The sequence below is a fragment of the Mus caroli genome, unplaced genomic scaffold (assembly GCF_978045245.1).
Source record: "Mus caroli unplaced genomic scaffold, Mus_caroli_1 scaffold_9, whole genome shotgun sequence".
NCBI classification, from domain to species: domain Eukaryota; kingdom Metazoa; phylum Chordata; class Mammalia; order Rodentia; family Muridae; genus Mus; species Mus caroli.
Window position 1 is genome coordinate 29,199,631 of NW_028227264.1, and position 21,926 is coordinate 29,221,556.

Sequence of the window (21,926 nt, forward strand, 5' to 3'; positions counted from 1 at the left end):
TGGAGCATCTTCGCTGACAGGAGCCTGATATAGCTCTCTCCTGAGAGGCTCTGCCAGTGCCTGACAAATACAGAGGTGGATGCTCTCAACCAACCATTGGACTGAGCATAGGGTCCCCAATGGAGAAGCTAGAGAAAGGCCCCAAGGAGCTGAAGGGGTTTGCAACCCCATAGGAAGAACAAAAAATATGAACCAACCAGCACCCCCCAGAGCTCCCAGGGTCTAAACCACTAACCAAAGAGTACACATGGAGGGACCCATGGTTTTAGTTGCATAAGTAGCTGAGGATGGCCTTGTCAGTTATCAATGGGAGGCACGGCCCTTGGTCCTAAGAAGGCTGGATGCCTGAGTATAGGGAAATGCCAGGACCGGGAAGTGGAAGTGGGTGGGTGGGTGGAGGAGCAGGGGGAGTGGGGATGGGATAGGGGGCCTTTGGAGGGGAAACCAGGAAAGGGGATAACATTTGAAATGTAAATAAAGAAAATATCTAATTAAAAAAAAAAAAAAAAAACAAAAAAAAAACCCAGAGCTTTGGGAGAGTGTCCAGAGCATGAGTTCTGAGTTATATCTAGATTTCTAATTTTATCAGTATTGGTAATATGTTTTTATACTCCACTTTATGACACACAAAAAAGTCAGAGGTAGTTTAAAAGTGAACATTTCAATGTGCCATTTGAAAAAAAAAAAAAAAAAAAAAAAAAAAAAAGCCCTGACTGCTCTTCCTGAGGAACCTGGGTCAGTTTCTAGTACCGACCTGACAGCTAAAAACCATCAGTAAATCCAGTCCCAAAGGACCTGATGCCCTCTTCTGGCCTCCATAAGCACCAGGTATTCACATGGTATATAGATATTTGAAGTCAAATACTCATACACATGAAATAAATAAAAAGGTATAGATTTGTATATATATTTACCTCAAATGGTGTTTGGGATCTGGGAGAATGAATTAGAAGGAAGAGTAACTGTATGAGAAAACTGAAGAAAAATCTCATGACATCACAGTTCACCCCCCTCAGTACAAACCCTCAGCTAGTTTTCATCTATCGAATACAAATAATATAAGCTTCAGATTCTTATCTAATTATAAAGTAAATAATATGTGAGGGTAAAGAGAAACCTGCCTCCAAATGCTGGCTTCTCTGTCCCTTTCCTTTGCCTGTAACTTGAGAAAACACTGAGCTATAGGAATGTAAGATTCAAATGGACAGTGGTGGACATTTTTTTAAAAAGTGTACTAAGAAATCCCAAGTTGGGAAAGAAACCTCGAAGTAATATGTCCAGTTTAGAATAGGAAAGCAGTCTCCATATCTTCAAAGCATAACAAAGGAATATACATACCAGATGGTGTAACGCCTTGGAAGCTAGCTATTTAAGAAAAAGATAAATCAAGTGGGTTTTATTTCTCTCAATAAAGAAAGAAGAAAACTTCAGGAAGAATAGAAGTAGTTCGAGCTCTGAGTTGTAACTGTAACAAATATATGTCATTATTGGGACACCTTTTTCCTGAAGTGATCGCACAGGCAAAGAAAATGTAATACTTGTTTCATGATATGATATTGATTTTGTAAACCCTTAATTAATTTTAACAATTTAAAAAAATCATCCCTTAAATAAAATCTCAACTATTAAATACAATAGAACTAAGAACAGAATCTAATATTGTTGTAGTTTCCAATATAAAGTTACAGCTGACAGAAAGGTAGCCTACAGACATAGAAGGGACTGCCCAGAGGCTGATGTATTTTCTGATTTCTGTTGATGTGACAAACATCATGTCACATCAAAAACAACTTGGTGAGAAAAGGGTCTATTTGGCTTACACTCTCAGGGAATGAATTTCTGAAGTAAGTCAGGGCAAGAACTCAGGGAGGAGCTTTGGAGGCAGCACTGAAGCAGAGCCCATAGAAGAATGTTACTAATGGGCTTTTGTTTCTCTGAGAATTTCATATCATGTGTTTTGGTCATACTCTTTCCCCAACTCATTCCATAACCATTCTCCTCTTCCCTAATGGCTCAACTTAATGTCCTCATTTAAAAAAAAATTCACTGAGTCCAATTTGTGCTGTATACAAATAAGACTCAAGGAGGCTTGGAGAATGGTTGACATACCAGGGCCACACCCTTAAAGCAAAACCAAGAATAACTCTCCCTCTTCCAGTAGAGTCTGTCAATCAGTCCTCAGGTAGGTAGTGGTGCTTCATGCCCACTTCCTCTCTCCATGATGGCATTGTCTGGCTTGAGTTTGTCCAGGAATTGTGCATACTGTCACATGTTCCTACATGTAAGTGCCCTGTTCTATCCAGAATACACTAGTTTGCTGCAATCACCCACTACCTCTAGCTCTTACACATTTTTTTTTTTACCCCTACATCCCTCTTCTGCAATAATTCCTGAGCCTTGAGAGGAGGGAGTGTGATGTAGATGTCCCATTCTCTTATTCCCTGCACCGTGACAGTTGTGGGTCTCAGGGTTAATCAAGAGACTATCTACTGCACGAAGAAGCTCCTTTGAAGAAGGCTCAGCGACACCACTAATCTCTGTGGATAGCTGTACGTCTCTAGGAACTGTTTTACTACTGTCTCCATTTAGAAGGAACTCTTGGCCAATAAGGTCCCAGAGTCTCCCAAATATTAGAAGCTATTGCCAATCCACTCTGTTACCTCCAGAACTTGATGGTAATACCCTACTGATAAATGCTTGAATTCTAGGACATGGAGAAATCAAGCTGGGACCACATAGCTTTATTCCTACTGGCCAACTTTCAAAGTGCTAGAAGGTGCTATGGATGCTACAAGAGAAAGGTAATTATTAGCAGTACCAGCTGGGAATTTTGTGACCTACAGCAATGATGGACCTAGAAGACATGACCGCTGTTACAATGGTATCATGGATGTTATGAAAGTAAACATGGACCGTTTGGTTGAATCTAAATTCTGGTAGAATTCTTTCTTCACAAGATGAAACCCATACCTGGCCCCATTATTGGGGGTCAAGAACCTGTGGCTTGACAGGCCATATTATCTTTCAGCCATTTTTTTCTTAAAAATTTGGGATCACCTGCCAAGGGGTAGCACTACCCACTGCGAGCTGTATTTCCCCACACCAATCAATAAGCAGGAAAAGGTCCCAAAGATATGCCTATATGCCAGTCTGGTCAAAACAATTCCCCAACTGAGATGCCCACAAAACAAAAACAAAAAACAAAAACAAAAACAAAAACAAAACCTGTACTCAAATTGACAACTATAGCTAACAAGATCTCCTTAGATACTATCCAACAAGCAGTCAAAGAAAAACGTACACTAAGTAGTGACAGACTCCTGGAATCAAGTGCTTGAAAGCGGGAGGCATGACGATGGCCTGGGTTACATAGTAAGAGCCTGTCTTAAAAAGCAATATAGAATAAAAGATGAAATAAATATAATGAGTGTTTAGTTACCATCAGGGCCTCAACAGACAATGTCAAGGGGAGTAGGTAAGAGCTTATTATCGACAGGAAATTACTAGAAGTTAAAAACCAAATGAGCGAAACGCAGTTGCTTTAACTGTCAGACATAGTCCCCCGTCCCCCCCAAAAAAGGATGTTGATTTCATGATTGTTATCTCCCATTGTGATGTTAGCTTTTTAAAGCCAGCACCAATGATCCCTTGTTTCCGGTGCATTTGTTTTCAGTAAGCTACAGAAGGTGATATGCATGCTTCTGTCTCAGTTTATGATGAAGGGAAGTCTCTGAAGCAGGTATAAACACTGTCCAATAACTAATTCCATTGTACAGCTTTGCTACTGATTGGCCTCTCACTATCTTCCTCCTCCTTTACCTGTATCCTATGCCCAACAAACAAATTACTTCCTTGCTGATAAAAATCTTTCATGGCTCCTACTCTTAAGGACTGTATAAAGTATAGACAGATATTAATCAATTGTACAAAAACATGTCTCCTAAGCCATAAAAAAATTCTATGAGGAAAAGGAGAGTATATGGGAGAACAGTTAATGGGAGGGCGTGATCTGGTATTAAGGGCAAGAGGAGGTTTATCTGAGGAAGTGACATTTATGAAAGACAAGAGCAGTGTACTCCCCGAGTGGAGTTTCAGGGAGGCACAGTGTTCTCAGCACTGGACTTCTGAATACATCACTGAAGTGTTGCTTATTCTGTACCCTAATTATCTGCATCCCTCTGCTTAAACCCTAACGAATAAAGTCCTACGTCAGTCCAGATTATATTCATATTTTTACCTATTAATTCATGTATTATTTTTGTTAGTATTGTATCTGCATCAGTGTGTATGTATGTGTGTATGCATGGGGCTGAGGGGCAGTGCATACATTTCTGAGTATGAGACCAGAGGGCAGGAGAGATCGGTGTTGTGTATGCTCTCTGCAGTTTCTTTTTGGAGATACTGAGAGCTGAGTTTTCCTTTTAACATTGCTATCATTGTGTCCCATAAGTTTGGGTATGTTGTGCCTTCGTTTTCATTAAATTCTAAAAAGTCTTTAATTTCTTTATTTCTTCCTTGACCAAGTTATCATTGAGTAGGGCATTGTTCAGTTTTCATGTTTTTGTGGGCTTTCTGCTGTTTTCGTTGCTACTGAACACCAGCCTTAGTCTGTGGTGATCTGAGAGGATGCATGGGATTATTTCAATCTTCTTGTATCTGTTGAGGCCTGTTTTGTGACCAATTATATGGCCAGTTTTGGAGAAGGTACCATGAGGTGCTGAGAAGAAGGTATATTCTTTTGTTTTAGGATAAAATGTTCTATAGATATCTGTAAAATCCATTTGGTCCATAACTTCTGTTAGTTTTGATGTGTCTTTGTTTAGTTTCTGTGTCCATGATCTGTCCATTGCTGAGAGTGGGGTGGTGAAGTCTCCCACTATTATTGTATGAGGTGTAATGTGTGCTTTTAGCTTTAGTAGAGCTTCTTTTATGAATGTGGGTGTCCTTGCATTTGGAGCACAGATGTTAAGAATTGAGAGTTCATCTTGGTAGATTTTTCCTTTGATGGGTATGAAGTGCCCTTCCTTATCCTTTTTGATAACTTTGGGTTGAAAGCCGATTTTATTCAATATTAGAATGGCTACTCCAGCTTGTTTCTCTGGACCATTTGCTTGGAAAATTGTTTTCCAGGCTTTCCTCTGAAGTAGTGTCTTTGACACTGAGGTGTGTTTCCTGTGTGTAGCAAAATGTTGAGTCCTGTATAACTACCCAGTCTGTTCTCTTTTTATTGTGGAATTGAGTCCACTGATGTTAAGAGATATTAAGGAAAAGTGATTATTGCTTCCTGTGGTTTTTATGTCTGTGTGGCTATCTTCTTTTGGGTTTGTTGAAAGATTACTTTCTTGCTTTTCTGAGGTGTAATTTCCCTCCTTGTTGGTGTTTTCCATCTATTATCCTTTGTAGGGCTGGATTTGTGGAAAGATATTGTATAAAATTGGTTTTGTTATGGGATATCTTGTTTTCTTCTTCTTTGGTAATTGAGAGTTTTGCTGGGTATAGTAGGATGGGCTGGCATCATTGTTCTCTTAGGGTCTGTATAACATCTGCCCAGAATCTTCTAGCTTTCATTGCCTCTGGTGAGAAGTCTGGTGTAATTCTGATAGGTCTGCTTTTATATGTTACTTGACCTTTTTCCCTTACTGCTTTTAAAATTCTTTCTTTTCTCTTTTTTTTTTTTAGTGCATTTGGTGTTTTGATTATGTGTTGTGTTTTCCTGCAATTCTCTAAGGGATTCTTGTTTTTCCTCTTTAAGGACTTCTACTTGTTTACCTGTGTTCTCTAGTACTTTTTTTTTAAAAGGGAGTTATTTATGTCCTTCTTAAAGTCTTCTATCATCATCATGAGAAGTGATTTTCGATCTGAATCCTGCTTTTCCGGTGTGATGGTATATCCAGGACTTGCTTTGGTGGGAGAATTCGCTTCTGATAGTGCCAAATAGCCTTGGTTTCTGTTGCCCTTGTCTCTCACCATCTGGTTATCTCTGGTGTTAGCTGGTCTTGCTTTCTCTGACTGTGACTTTTCCCTCCTGCAAGCCTGTATGTCAGAACTCCTGGAAGACCAGTACTCTCCAGGAGGAATTTGGATATGGACAGATGTGGCACAGGGTCAGCTCCAGGTTACAGACAGAAACCAGAAGGTTCCTGTCCCAGGCTGCTCCTTGGTTCCTGTGTCCTGATGGCTCAGGATGGGTCCCTCTTGGGCCAGGAATCTGAGCAGAAGTGGTGGTATCACCTGTGCTCACAGATGAGTCAGCACTCCTGGGAGACCAGCTCTCTCCCAACAGTATTTGGATAGGGAATGCTGTGGCATAGGATCAACTCTGGGTGCATACGGAAACCAGAAGACACATAAGCTTTTATATACATGTATATACATGTGTATACACATGTAAGCATGTTTAGACATATTTATATATCTTTTTTCTTTCATTTAATATTGTTAAATTAAAGGACATATATTGATAATATTAACTTTAAAGTTTAAGTATTTATACATGTATATATCTGCCTGCATTTTTATCTTTTAATATCATAGTATATACTTACATATAATTGTATGTTGTTACATTACCATAGTGTCAATTGCTTCTATTTTATAATTAAATCAATTAACAATTTAAAAATGTAGGGCAGGAAAGAAAAAAACAAAAAGAAAAAACAATTTAAAAAATGAATATAATATATATTTAACAAGTTTTTTTTTTCTCATGGAACTAGTTGTAGTTGGGTATGTCTGCACATGCTCATAATCCCAGCCTCTACCTTGCCAGCTGCTGTGGGATGACTGTGGGAATTTTATTTAATTTATCAAATCTTAACTCACTTTAGAATCTCATATATACTGTCAAGATGAACTTTTAGGCATGGCATTGAACAGTACCCTCCCACACACGATAAAATTTAATTTCTTTACATGTATTAAAGTCAGTTCATCGTGAACTACGTTTTGTTGTGTTGTCATTAAGCTGAAGGGGAATCTGACAAAATAAGCTTATGTTTTCTTTGGTGTCAAAACTTAAACAGAAAGTTCATTTTTATAAGAATGCTGTGTCATAATTTACTAAATAAACTTCTGCATTCAAAAGTACAAATGGGAGGTCTGCTGCTCCACATGTTCATTTAGCATTCAGAAAGTGGGGGACAGAGGCAGGTAGAGGTCGGTGAGTCTCAGGTTAGCCTGGTTCACAACCAAGATCTGGGCCACCCAGGAGCCACATGATGAGAATACTGTCTCTTAAGAAAAAAGAAGAGGAAGAAAGAAGAAAAGAGGAGGAGGAGGAGGAAGAGAAGAGAAAAAAGACTAAGAAAAAAGGTAATGATGTTGCTAGAAAAGAGGCTCAGTAGTTACTGCTCTTGAAGGTGGCTCACTTACTGCTCTTGAAGAGGACACAGTTTCGATTCCCAGTGTCCACATTGTGACTCACAACCATGTTTACCTCTAGTTCCAGGGTATCTGATGCCCTCTCTGAGCTCTGTGAGCTCCTCTTGTGTGTATGTGTATACATATTAATTAATTAATTAATTAATTAAAAAGGTAATGACATTCATCAAAATGGTTAAGCAAATTCACTCTTTTTAAAAAAATCATTTATTTGTTTATTAAGATTTATTTATTTATTATAAGTGAGTACACTATAGCTGTCTTCAGACACTCCAGAAGAGGGTGTCAGATCTCATCATGGATAGTTGTGAGCCACGATGTGGTTGCTGGGATTTGAACTCAGGACCTTCAGAGGAGCATCAGTGCTCTTAACCACTGAGCCATCTCTGCAGCCTCACAAATTCACTCTTAATAAGACGTTATTAGAGTCTCATAAAAATAATTAATGAGCCAGGCGGTGGTGGTGCACGCTTTTAATCCCAGCACTTGGGAGGCAGAGGCAGGCAGATTTCTGAGTTCAAGGCCAGCCTGGTCTACAAAGTGAGTTCCAGGACAGCCAGGGCTATACAGAGAAACCCTGTCTCGAAAAACCAAAACAAACAAACAAAACAAAAAACAAAACAAAAAATTAATGAATAACCTCTAGAATTGTTTTTGTATATTTACCTCAATACAAAATAATTACTTATGGGTAAATGTCTTGATCATAAATGGTAGGAGAGGCTTTCAACACTTATTTGTAATGTCTGTTAGATTCAATTATACTCTTTAATATATATTATTCCTTGGTAACTATATACATGTGTGTATGCATGCTGTGTCTATAAGCATGCCATAGCATAGTTGTGGAGAATGTACGACAAGTCCAAGGAGTTGGATCTCTCCTTCTACCACATGAGTTTTGAGATTGAACTCAGGTTAACAGGTTTGATGGCAAGAGCCTTTAACTTACTGAGCCATCTTGATGGCCCCAAAAACCAATTATAAATACTAATTTTGAAATGTTTACATAAGTCAAATTTTCTTGTAGTACCATGCCATGTATGAAGCTGTACTTCCACCTGAGGCAAAGGCATTCCACAGTGGGAGAGGAGCTTTTGCTAACTGAAGGAGAGGAAGAACCTGCTGTATTTAAAACACTTCACACAAGGGTCACACAAGGTTCACACAGGGACACCCACATTCTGATGCTGCTTGAATGATGTGTTTCACTTAGGCATAGTCACTGGAACTCACCAGCTTTACTATAGAATTTATCTAAAAACTTAGCCACAGGATTGGAGATCCCAGCAAAGACAGTATTATGTATTACAAGGTAACATTTGCTTAGCAAGAATTACAAATTAATTGGTAGGGCAGAATTATTTAACAATATATTATGTATTACAAGGTAACATTTGTTTAGCAAGAATTACAAATTAATTGGTAGGGCAGAATTATTTAACAAATTCAGTTGAACCAAGATGATTCAATTGGGGAAAATCATTTTTAAGAATCTAATTCATAATAAATCTTAATAAATTATGGTTAGATTAAATTTTAAAAGTTAAAATATTGATATATCAAAAGGTAAAAGGAAAGAAAGAAAATAGACACTTGTATTAAACTTTTACATCAAACTTCTGGATGATCAGTGACTTTTTAAACTTATAAGCAAATGCATATGAATAACATGTATTTAAAATATATGTGTACATAATATTTGTGTGTGCTTGTATGTATGTACAAAGAGACAGAAAATGATATATTCAGACAAATAAAACTTTTAAAAATATGTTCAAATCAATCAAGCAAAAGAAAAAGAAAAAGCAAGCAGAGAAATATTCTATAAAAGAAGTTTAAAATTTTGAAATACAGAGTTCATAGAATTCGATGTAAACAAGCAAGCCTCAACCTAGCCCACACAAATCGCCGAAGATTACAAACAGAAAATTCAAGAGTACATGATAAACGCCAAAGAATGTGAATAAATATTCAGCCTACAAGCAAATAAGGAAATGTAAATATGAGGATGTGTGTCACAAACACTAAACTAGCAAATGAGTAAAGGTATACCTGAACTCTGAATAGGAAACAGAGAAAAGCTCAGCAGAAATCTGCAGACTTTTGGGGAAGAAAGCTGTTTCACCACTTTTAGAATTTAGTAATCTGACATTATCCACCAAATATGGAAAACACAGAGACCCTGCACTAGGTAGCTCTACCTTCACAATGGTGCACGCTAACAGTTCAAAATAGGAAAGAAGATGTATCCATGGTACATATTACTCACATCGTATTTTCAGTGTGGTAAACAACATCAAACGTCAGGGAAAGGATACTTAAGCAGAGATGACACAGTTAATAGAAATGCTTACTGACATTAGAAATGAATGAGTGGTTACATAGTTAACTAATGACACTGAACAGGCATGATACCCATAAATCCTTCCTAAAAGTGATTTCAGAAGGGCATGGGCTGTGGAGACATAGTGGATGCGGGGGGAGGGGGGGAGTGCGGTGGGGTGCTGGGTGGGTGCTTTCCCTCTCAACCCAAATTTCTATTAAGTTTATGAGATTAGAAACACTTAAAAAATACAAATTACTATTAATACTATAAAATTAACTTAAAACAAAATAACAGAATGCAAAAATATAAGTAAGTTTTGTCAAAACAAAATTCAAATACATTTTGCTACAAATATTGAGGCTATTTACATGAAAATAAGTTGTTCATTTGGAAGCACTATATATGAAAATTCTTTGAAAAAACTCTTCCATCTTCCTTTTTCATATCTGTAAATTTTAATGGATGTTTTGTGAAAAGTGCTCTTAGAGTATAAAGTATTAACTCACTAAATCTGTCTCCTTAATTCCTAAGAGAAAAAAGGTTTCTTTGGAGGAATAAAAGGGGTAGTGACTTCAAAGACCAATAAATAAATAAATAAATAAATGAATAAAGAAAAGAAAAGAATTTTTTTAAAAAACAGTCCCCCCCTCACCAAATAAACAAAAAATGAATCAGAAAATATAGAGATTTAAAGTCATTCTTGGGAGGGGAAAAACTCCATGTCTGCAGTCAAAACAAGCCATAAAAAATGACTTGCACTGACCTATGCTTTATGGTTGTTTTCAGGCCATCATGTGGCTCCATGGCTCTTTCTTTTGGGATGTTTAAAGGGCAATTCTTTTGAAAGCCTGCTTTATGGGCTGCAGCCTTTCCCACTGTCTTTTAGCTATTTATCTGTATTGTGGAAACTGCAGACATTGTTAGGGCCCTCAGTGAGTACACCAGCTGCCTTTCCCCCCATCCTTCTACTTAATGTTAGATTAGGATACAAAGGGCATAAATGCATAATTTTCTGCACTGCCTCTATTCATTCAGAAATCCTCCAGTGTGTGTTGCAGGACCATTTGTTCAGAGCCAGAGTACAGTTTTAGGCCTGTGCAGAGATATGAAGTTGAGTCCTGAGGAAGTAGGATGAATGAGAGGCTCCTCAGCATCTACTGACCTGAAATTGAGAAGTCCTCTGGAGTGCTAGGCAAGTGAAGGGCAAACTGCCTCATCTTAGAAAACTAATGTTCACAGAGCCATTGGTTCAGCACAGAGATAAAGACTGAAATGGGCTCTGTTCTATAGTGCAGAGAAAAGTAAGAAACCTTATTTTCTGTAGCAATAACAAGAATTAAGTTGAGCTGGTCAGGAGGTCTAGCTACGGAGGAGGCTGAGACAGACGATCACTTGAATCCAAGAGTTCCAGTTCAGCCTCAGTAACATAGAAAGAGCTTTTCCCAGAGTTCTTCTTGTCACAAAGTATATGGCATAAATGTCACACTACACTATTTACTGTCTATACATACACACACACACACGCACACACACACACACACATATATATATATATATACATAGGATGTGAATTTGGCACAGCAAAACATTACATGCTCAATAATACATTAGTTTATAAAATGCTTTTGCTACAATTTGGATTCATCATTATTAATTTTTTTTATAATAATTTAGATTTCATTTATCTAGTGCTAGGTCTCAAGGAACCAACTGCAAAATTATTCTTAAAGAAAATTAGGCCCAATATGGTTGACTAAAAGTAAATTTGTTGAAAAGTACTATTCAAACACACACACAGTTTTCTAAAGTAAATCTTAAGATAAAAAATGTCAGACTGCAATGGATGGTAATGACAATAATAGACACTATTTATGTACACATATATTCAGTTTGACATGCAGTACAATTATTCTTTAAGAATGACATGGCAAAGCCTCCTCACACTTGATTAGACAGTTATGAACATGCTACATGTCCATGCTGTGAATACTGTCCCTTTAAATGTGGGCGTCATTCCCTTCCTGCTAAAGCATATCTCACCTTGCACTTTGGACACTTCTGGGCATTTCTCTGCCCATGCTCAATCTCACTGGCCCAGTGACGCAGTAACTTGTCTCCTTTTTTGTACTCCTTGCAGTTAACACCTTCATGCCAAGGAGAGTGGCACTTAAAACACCAGATCAATTGGCAAGTGGGACACTGGATCTGTGCAAGAAAAGCAGTTATTAGTACTCATGAGATAGTTCTCTGTCACTGTGATAAACACTGTAAACAGAAGCAGCTTGGGTAGGAAGGGGGTTGTTTGGCTTACACCTTCCAATCACAGTCCACCATGAAGGGAGATAAGGGAAGGAACTCAGGAAAAGAAAAAGGACTTCAGCCAGAACTGAAGCAGAGGCCACAGAGGAGCATTGCTTGCTAGCTTGATCAGCCTGCTCTCTTATGTAACCCAGGACCATCTATCCAGAGGTGGCACTGGCCTGAGTGGGCTGGGCCCTCCTATATGAAGCATTATTGAAAACAATGCTCTACTGATGGAGTAATTTTCTCAATTGAGGTTTCTTCTTCCCAGATGACCTGAAACTGTATCAGTTTGACAAAAAATTAACCAGCATAGTGCCTCAAAGATAATAATGTCAATGTGTTGGGAAATTAGCTAAAAGGTTATTATTTGAAATAATAATTTCCTCAAGAACAAACAAGACAAATTCCCAGTAAAATAGGAATACTTTGCTACTGAAAGAGGAAAAAAAACCTGTTTTCATAAGGATAGCTTGTTGTCAGAGACTACTCAGGCATTAATTAAACATGAGACATTTTCATTTCGAAAACAATTTGGTTGAATGAAAAATTTCCCCATTGAAGCACAAAGTAAATCCCAAAGGCACCAAATTAAAAAACTTTGACCACTTGTCAATTCACTTGTCCCGAGCCAACTTTTTAGTCATTTCCATTGCTTTTCTTACCAAAGGCTTGCTTTACCTATAAGTGCTTCCTCAAGTGGAGAACACTGTGCCAGTGCCACACTGCTGAGTCAGCACTGAGCAGGATGGTCCTGTTAGAGAGGTAACAGTATGTGATCCCGATGGTGACACCTAGACCACCACAGAAGGAAGCCTTTGTGGTGTACGCCAACGTATGGAATCACCGGGAGCATCTGTTGTCCACTCGACACGGAAGGTATCCTTCATGCCTTCCTTTGTTTTCAACAGCAGTGATGTGTTCCGTTTCACACAGTATTTCTCATTCTTGCCATGAAGGTGTGGTATAAGCACACGGTGGCATCCCTAAACTCTAGCACCAAATTCTAGCATCATCAGGTGAAAAGATGTAAGATCTCTTTTAAAGGAAATCAAACAGCAAGCCTGAGGATCTGAGTTCAATTCCCAGAACCCATATTTAACAAACACCAGACACAGAGGTTGTTCACACTTGCAACTGTAGTTCTGGGACTAAGTGGCCAGCCAGTATAGCCTAACTCAGTAAGGTGGAGTACCAGGCCAAGTAAAAGGCTGTCTCAAAAACTAAAACTACACAAGGTGCATGAGGTTGAACTCTGCATAAACACACTTGTACACAGAGATGCACAGACACAAACACACACAGCTCTCTTCTTCCCCTGCAGGGTTTCAAATCAGATTTATATTATATTTACTTGTGAATAGAAGTAATGTAACTCCAAGACAAGGAAATACTTCACAAAGGTGGGACACGACAATGGCTCAAGGATCCCTGTAGACAAAAGTTGAGTAATAAAATTTCACACCGAGCTAAAATAATACAGAAGTATAATAACTTTGGCACTCAGAGAATATCCCTGAGTAGTTACTGAACTGGCTTTTGTCTGAAGATGCCATGGTGCCTTATTCATTATGACCTGAACCACATTCAAAATCAGTCTTACATAAATGCAGATGGCAATGCTGACTTCTCCTCTGCTCCTTCGTTCAGTTATTGCCTTCAAGAGATACCAGTTCACAACTACAGGCCTGCCACGTGGAGTTTGCCTTCTGAAATAAAATTATTTTCACACAGACACACCATACCCCCTCCTTCCCACTGGGACCAGTTTGAATGTGAGATGTGACACCTGGTCTCCAGATGGGGACACTGTTGGGGAAGGTTGTGGAGCCTTTAGAAGGTGAAGCCTTATTGGAGGAAGTGGGTCACTGTGGCAGGGCTGAAGCATTAGAGCCTTGCCCCACTTCCTGTCAAGTCTTCTTTCTGATTGTAGATGCAATGTGGCCACTGTCCCCAGCATGATGGGCTGTATTCTCTTGAACGGCAGGTATTTTGTCAGCAGTGAGAGAGGTCACTGACACACTACTCAAGGAAAAAGAGGACAAATGACATCAGAACCACCTGGGAGCTTGTTGGAAACACAGAGCTCATGAAACCCATATGTAATGAGTCAAGAGCTTAATTTTTAATTTCCCAAGAGTCTCTTCAGTTGTTTCATACTGTCTTAGGGTTTCGATTCCTACACAAAACATCAGGACCAAGAAGCAAGTTGGGGAGGAAGGGGTTTATTCAGCTTACACTTTCACATTGGTGTTCATCACCCAAGGAAGTCAGGACTGGACCTCAGGCAGGTCAGGAAGCAAGAGCTGATGCAGAGGCCATGAATGGATGTTACTTACTGGCTTGATTCCTCTGTTTTGCTCAGCTTGTTTTCTTATAGAACCCACGACTACCATCCCAGGGATGGTACCACCCACACTGGGCCCTCCCACCTTGATCACTAATTGAGAAAATGCCTCACAGCCGGATCTCATGGAGGCATTTCTTCAAGGGAGGCTCCTTTCTCTGTGATAACTCTAGCTTGTGTCAAGTTGACACACAAAACCAGCCAGTACAATTGACCCCTTGTCAACTTGACACACAAACACATCACTATTAAGCCTTAACCCTTACTTTCTTATTCACTCCCTAAATCTAAATAACTTTAGAAGTCCCACAATCTTTACAAGTACTTACATATTAAAATTTCAATTCCTTTAAAATATCGAATCCCTTTTAAAATTCAAAGTCTCTTAACTATGGACTCTACTAACCTACCTTCTTACTTCAAGAGGGAAAAAATATCAGGGCACAGTCACAACCAAAAGAAAAATCAAACTCTAACTGTCCAATGTCTGGGATCAGCTCACAATCTTCTGGATTCCTCCAATGGCTTGGGTCACTTCTCCAGCTCTGCACTTTGTAGCACATACCTGTCTTCTAGACTCTAGCTGCCTATACTCCACTGCTGCTGCTGTCCTTGGTGGTCATCTCATGGTACTGGCATCTCCAAAACACTGCTGTCTTCTACTGCAACTAGGCTTCACCAATAGCCTCCCATAGGCTCTCTTCATGATGCCAATCATCACATCCTTGCATGACCCCTCTGTCCTGGACCATCAATTGCAACGGAGGCTGCACCTTCACCAATGGCCTTACATGGCCTCTCACAGTGCCAAGCCTCAGCTGCTCTTCATGACCCCTTTTTGCCTTCAAAACAAGTACCACTGGAGTGACTCTTATACATTACTTTCACTGGGCCTAAGCTTTTCATAGCCACTATGCCTTAAGATCTCAATGCCAAGATCCAGGTCAGAAACGTGTCTTCCAGCCTCAAGACCTGGATCACAGGTGAGTCCTCCAATTCTGGTTTGTAGTTCATTCCAGATATAGTTAAGTTGATAACCAGGAATAGCCACTACATATACCCATGCTAAAGTTTGAAAAGGATCAATCTATTTACTTCATCTCTTCAGCTACAGACTATTGGACCCAGAGATTCTCCCAAATACATGTAGCTCCTGGTTGACATGGTTGACAAGCTGCCTGAAGAATAGCTGACATTTGTTTTGGCAGCAGAGGTCACTCCTTCTTTAATGAAGAGAAGCAAACTGTATCTTTTCTACCTAGAGGCAAGATGGGGATTCACATGCATCTGGCCTTTACTGTGGAGGCAAAGACAAGAAGACAAGTAGGTACAGATCCCCAGAGAAGACAACTGACACTGGCCTGTGTTGTTATGCTACCAGGACTGTATGGTTCTTCCTGAGGCCTGCTCTCTTCCTTCCCATTTCCAGGAAGTTGTTTGTGTGTGTAGGAAACCTCACTGGGTTGGCCTGAGAAAGATTACCTCTTTGCTGCCTGTAATTGAAAAGGATCTAATTAAGATGATGTTTCCACTGATGTATCCTGAAGCTTCTTGCTTGAAAATATCTTCCCTCTGCTTCCCATGCATATTTAGGACCTTTACCAGGAAATTTATATTAGGCATACAGATATCCAGTCTCCCCAAGAGTCTACAAATTCTCTGGAGCTAAAGTCCTCATTTGCCTCCTGGATGCCCTAAACTAATAACATAAACCACGGGCAATTAGTAAGTTCTCTGTAAAAGGAATCTGACTAAATCCAGAAACTGACAATGGCACTGACATGGCACTACCACACCACCAGATGACATTTCCTAAACATCTTATCTTCCTGATGCTTTATTGATCATCTTGAATAAGGTGCAAATCCTTCTGCATGGATTAAGACATACAAAGTAACTTCATAAGACATTTCTGACACATTTGTTTTTGCAAGAATCCTTGCTATTCCAACAGTCAGGTGATAGGTATTTAAACTCAGCTGCCCTAAGGAAGTGATGTTTTCCTGTAAGTTCATCAAGCACCACCACCCCCTGCCAAACACACACACACACACACACACACACACAAAACACTCAAGAATAAAAATCTAGGTCTGGGCCAGTGCCCTGAGCACTTGGGCATAAACTCTGAAGCCAGCCCCACAACACCCAGAGGCAGCTCCACTTCCAGGCACTCTAACACGCCCAGGATCATAGGATCAGAGGTGAGGAGGACACAATATCTGTCCCAACACTGGGAGTAAATGGGACCAGTGGGACCCAGGCATGCAGGACCTCCACGAGACCAGTGGCTCAGGTTCCTTCCGATCTGTCTGGGACGGTGCCCTGAGCAGACCTCGGGAGCTCCACTCCCAGGCGGTAACATGGCCAGGATCATAGGATCCCAGGATCCCAGGACCTTGATCACACCAGGATCTCAGGGTCCCAGAGGCAGCTTGACTTCCAGGAGCTCTGACACACCCAGCATCTCAGGATCACAGGATCCAAGAATCACAGGTCACAGAGACAGCTTGACTCTAAGGAGTTCTGGCACAACCAGGATTACAGAAAGGACAGGCTCCAGTCAGACAACCAAGGCAGGTAACACTAGAGATAACCAGATGGCAAGAGGCAATCGTAAGAACAAAAGCAACAGAAACCAAGGTTACTTGGCATCATCAGAACCCAATTCTCTTACTATATCAAGTTCTGGATACCCCAACATACCAGAAAAGCAAGATTCAGATCTAAAATCAGTTCACATGATGAAGATAGAGGACTTTAAGAAGGACATAAATAACTCCCTTAAAGAAATACCGGAGAACACAGATAAACAGCTAGAAGCCATTAAAGAGGAAACACAAAAATCCCTTAAAGAATTACAGGAAAATACAAACAAGCAGGCGAAGGAAAGGAACAAAACCATCCAGGATCTAAAAATGGAAGTAGAAACAATAAAGAAATCACAAAGGGAGACAATCCTGGAGTTAGAAAACCTAGGAAAGAGATCATGAGTCATAGATCACCAACAGAATACAAAAGATAAAAGTGAGAATCCCAGGTGCAGAAGATCCCATAGAAAACAATGATACAATAGTGAAAGAAAATGCAAAAAGCAAAAAGATCCTGATGCAAAACATCCAGGAAATCTAGGACACAATGAGAAGACCAAACCTAAGGATAATAGGTATAGAAGAGAGTGAAGATTCCGAACTTAAAGGGCCAGTCAATATCTTCAACAAAATTATAGAAGAAAAGCTCTCTAACCTAAAGAAAGAGATGCCCATGAACATGCAAGAAGCCTACAGAACTCCAAATAGACTGGACCAAAAAAGAAATTTCTCCCATCACAAAATAATCAAAACACCAAATGAACTAAACAAACAAAGAATATTAAAAGCAGTAAGGGAAAAAAGTCAAGTAACATATAAAGGCAGGCCTATCAGAATTACACCAGACTTCTCACCAGAGACTATGAAAGCTAGAAGATCCTAGGCAGATGTCATACAGACCCTAAGAGAACACAAATGCCAGCCCAGGCTACTATACCCAGAAAAACTCTCAATTACTGAAGAAGAAGAAAACAAGATATTCCATAATAAAACCAAATTTACACAATACCTTTCCACAAATCCAGTCCTACAAAGGATAGTAGATGGAAAACACCAACACAAGGAGTGAATCTACACCCTAGAAAAAGCAAGAAAGTAATCTTTCAAGAAATCCACACAAACATAATTCCACCTCTAACAACAAAAATAACAGGAAGTAACAATCACTTTTCCTTACTATCTCTTAATTCGAAAATTAATATTACCAACATATTCTAATTGATTTGAATTCAAAAGTATGAGGAATTAGAAATTTGTTGGCTGTCATCCAGTGGTCTCTCTAATTTGGTAATTGGAGAAATAGGTCCAATATTATACAATCCATATACACTTTCTGCTTGTTTGTACGTGACAGGGTCTTGCTGTGTGCCACATAATGGTCTTGAAATCATGCTTCTCCTATCTCAGCCTCTCTATCAGTAGGATTGTTTATGTGATGTTTTTACACTATACTATGGTTTTCAAAACAGCTTACATATTTCAAAATTATTTACACAGCCAAAAAGAAATGTAGACAAATAATTTGGGAGGTGGCTTGTAAAAGAACAGCAAAGAGTGAGACTGAATGCTTTGCTTGATATTTATAATTATTTTATCAATTTTGAAGAAGAGGACTTTATAAGTTACTCTTATTCTGAGATGAGTACTTTTCAAAATCATCATGGCCAATGAACCAGAATCTTACCCCCACCTAACGTCTGTGCCACCCTCCAAGCACAACCATTCTTCACAGAAACAGTTGATGAATGACCTCACGGATAGACCATCTTAATACACACACCATTTTTTAAACGAATGTAACCTGTTCCCCGTGGGCTGAGAATGAAGACAATCACTCAAGTCAAATAACTTTGACCATAGCAGGAAATCTGTATTCAAATAATCATGCCTACAATTCATTCCTTGGTGCAGCAGAACTGTCAACTCTTAGCTTAGCTACTATGAAGGTAAAATCCTTCAGTGATGTGAGGGACATTGAAGTACAGCCTTATTACAATGAACTCCAATGTCCAAAAACTGTTCTTATTTTGTGTTTGTACCACAGTAAGAGCCAAGATTTTAAGCTCTACTAAAGACAAAACAAACAAACAAACAAAAAAACTTTATCTACTTATGTTCATTAAAAAATAATAGTGATATATTATTTTAAAATATATACAGTTAATATATTTGGAGTTACTTAAAATTTATATTGAGAAAACATATGTATTTTCAGTATTGCTGTAGACAAGCAACTTCATAAGACTATTCAATTGATTGTTTTATATCAAACAACTTTTATAATACTCATTTTTATTGTTATATTATGTAAATTTTAAAGAATATGATAAAAAATGAAAGGTATGGCAGGTATTGAAAGGGAAAGAAGAATGTGATGTAAGTCTATTTACTCAAAGTATTTTTAAAATGTTAACAAATTCAGATAAATTGAAATTATGTATTTTTTTATCATAATGCAATAAAACTTTTAAAAATTATATATGTTGTATGTATGTGTGAGTTCAAGTGTGTTTCTGCACTTTTGTGTGTAGGTCAGAGGTCAATGTCTGATGTTTTCTTCTTTTGCCTTGTCTCTCATTTTGACACAGGGTTTCTCAGTGAACCTGGAGCTCAATGCTTGGCTATGCTGGTTGGCCAGAGGCCCCTGGAATCAGCCTCTCTCCAAGCTTCCCTAAGGTTGGGGGTTACAGATACATGTTGCACCTCCAACTTTTATGTAGGGGTAGGCATCTGAACCCATGTTCTCTAGTTTATACATTAAGCACTTAACCATATGAGTCAATGCCCAGCCCTATAATTTAAAATAAATCGCAAAAGTCATTACTTATTATGCTCAAGATGTTAGACAACATCCATGCATATGTAAGTCACTCTGAAGGTGAGAGCTATCTCAGTTTTCCATGAGAGATTTCTTTAAATCTAACATCAGGTTAAACATCTTCTCAATAATGAAACAATTCATTGGCAGCAGATTCATGTAGTATTCATATAGTGACAGGTACTGATCATACTGATTTTTTTTTTAACACAGAATAGAAAGAGAATATCTTTTCTGTAACTATCTTACTAGAAGCAGACAGGCATGACGCTGGGCAGTCATATGATCGTAATCTGCCAAGTACATGTCAGTGCCCTGGAAAAGATGTTTCAGGGAAGACTGTGCTCTTACACAATGGGTAGAATGTTGCTGTAACATGTGCTACGACCCTGTTAGCCAAAGTCCACCTGCAGTACTGCACAGAGCCCTGAGAGCACACACAGAAACAAGTATTCTAACAGCCAGATCTGAGAGGGCACTTCAGCTAGCTTACCTTGAGCCTTTCTGACTTTTCCAATAAACAGACTCTATAAATCCCTATAACCCTGGCATATGCACCTCAATACAAATGGTTCAGACACTCCTCATATAAATCATCTAAAAATCAGCCTAGAGTATGTCCTAGAGAATCTAGCCAATGTAATAAATTATCAGGAAATATGAGCTATAAGATTTTCTTTAAGAATAGAGAATCTGGGGCTGGAGAGATGGCTCAGCGGTTAAGAGCACTGTCTGCTCTTCCAAAGGTCCTGAGTTCAATTCCTAGCAACCACATAGTGGTTCACAACCATCTGTAAAGGGATCTGATGCCCTCTTCTGGTGTGTCTGGAAACAGCTACAGTGTACTCATAAAACAAATCTTTAGAAAAAAAAAAGAATAGAAAAATCCCCTTTTCTTTTCTTTTCTTCTTTTTCTTCTTCCTCCTCTTCTTCCTCCTTCAGAGTGGGAAATGTGAGCATGTGCATGTACTGCCGAGAGGAGGAAAAGAGTCTGATATACAGTTTTGAACATCTCCAAGAAGCACGATTTGATCCTTTTTAACATCCAGTCCTAAAGCCAGAGTCATAACAGTGGCCATATTCTCCTGGCAGATTTGCAATAGCCTACTCGAAAATTTCATTGTTTACTGCTGTTTCTTCTAGCAGTACAGGAACCTTCACATCTCATGAGGCATGAGTACCTTAACAAAGTCCAGGGATGGTTAAATGTATCTTGCCTGAGGGTTGCCCAGGAGGGATAAAACCAAGCTAGAAGAGGAAAGTTCAAACAACTGGAGACCAAAAGTAGATAAAAACAAGCAGAGTCACATGGGACAGGATAAGGTCTATCAAGATGCTAAGTTTATCCAAAGCTTACATTCACCTCAAAACTTAAAAAAATTTTTTCAAGCAGAATATATGTCTTTCTAGGATGATGTATCAGAACCTGCAAAGGAGAACTGTTGTGGATTTGATCCCCAGAATTACATGAGAATCAGCACATTCAAAAACTTAAGATGCTGAGGGACTCTGCAGCCAGTTGGTTTTGATTGGTAAAGAAAGTTGCTGGTGGCCAAAGTTAGGGCAAGGAGACAGAGGCTGGATTTTAGGATTCCCGGGCAAGGAATTGAGGAAGGAGCAGGAAGTGAGATAGCTGCCTTACCAGGAAAGGAGTAGATGTCACGTCTAGGAGGTGCCGGGCAGAGAACTTAGCTGTCATGTAGGTTCTGGGGAACTCAGCCCAAGAGGGCTGCAGGTCTGGGTTCAGGGCAGCCAAGATAGAACATAGGTTTTAGTAAGTAATAACTTAGGAATATCAGAGGGGAGAGTATTAGACACATGAAGAATTGGAAGTGGGACAGCCACTGAGCTGTTTCAGGCATATTAAAATATAAAGGTTGAGTGTGTGTGTGTGTGTGTTTCATATTCGGGAACCCAGAACATTGGAGCGGTAGCAAGGAGCAACACTGCCACTACTGCCACCACCACCACCACCACCGCAAAGGTGATTGGTGTAGGGTTAAATGAGCCCCCTTTCCCTCATCCAAGATCACCTTTTCACAACAGTGCACCTGGAAATACTTTGTAGACTAAGTCTAAGCTCAGAAAGCAAGGCCTAGGGAAGTGAGTGAGTGAATCTACATCTTGTCCCAGTACCCACTTTTTCGCTAATGTATAAAA

The 21,926-nt window shown here is 39.3% G+C and overlaps 1 protein-coding gene across 2 annotated transcripts in view; it reads right to left on the reverse strand.

The window, feature by feature from the left end:
- The window catches only part of Rnf217 (ring finger protein 217), a 119,410-nt gene that overhangs the window by 14,557 nt on the left and 82,927 nt on the right, over positions 1-21,926 (reverse strand). For both annotated transcript variants that reach the window (XR_015048382.1, XM_021174324.2), the window contains exon 3: positions 11,750-11,914. Coding sequence is in view for 1 of the 2 variants with exons in the window: in XM_021174324.2 (XP_021029983.1) it covers positions 11,750-11,914 (165 nt within the window). In the remaining variant the exon portion in view is untranslated. The remainder of the gene's footprint in view (positions 1-11,749; positions 11,915-21,926) is intronic.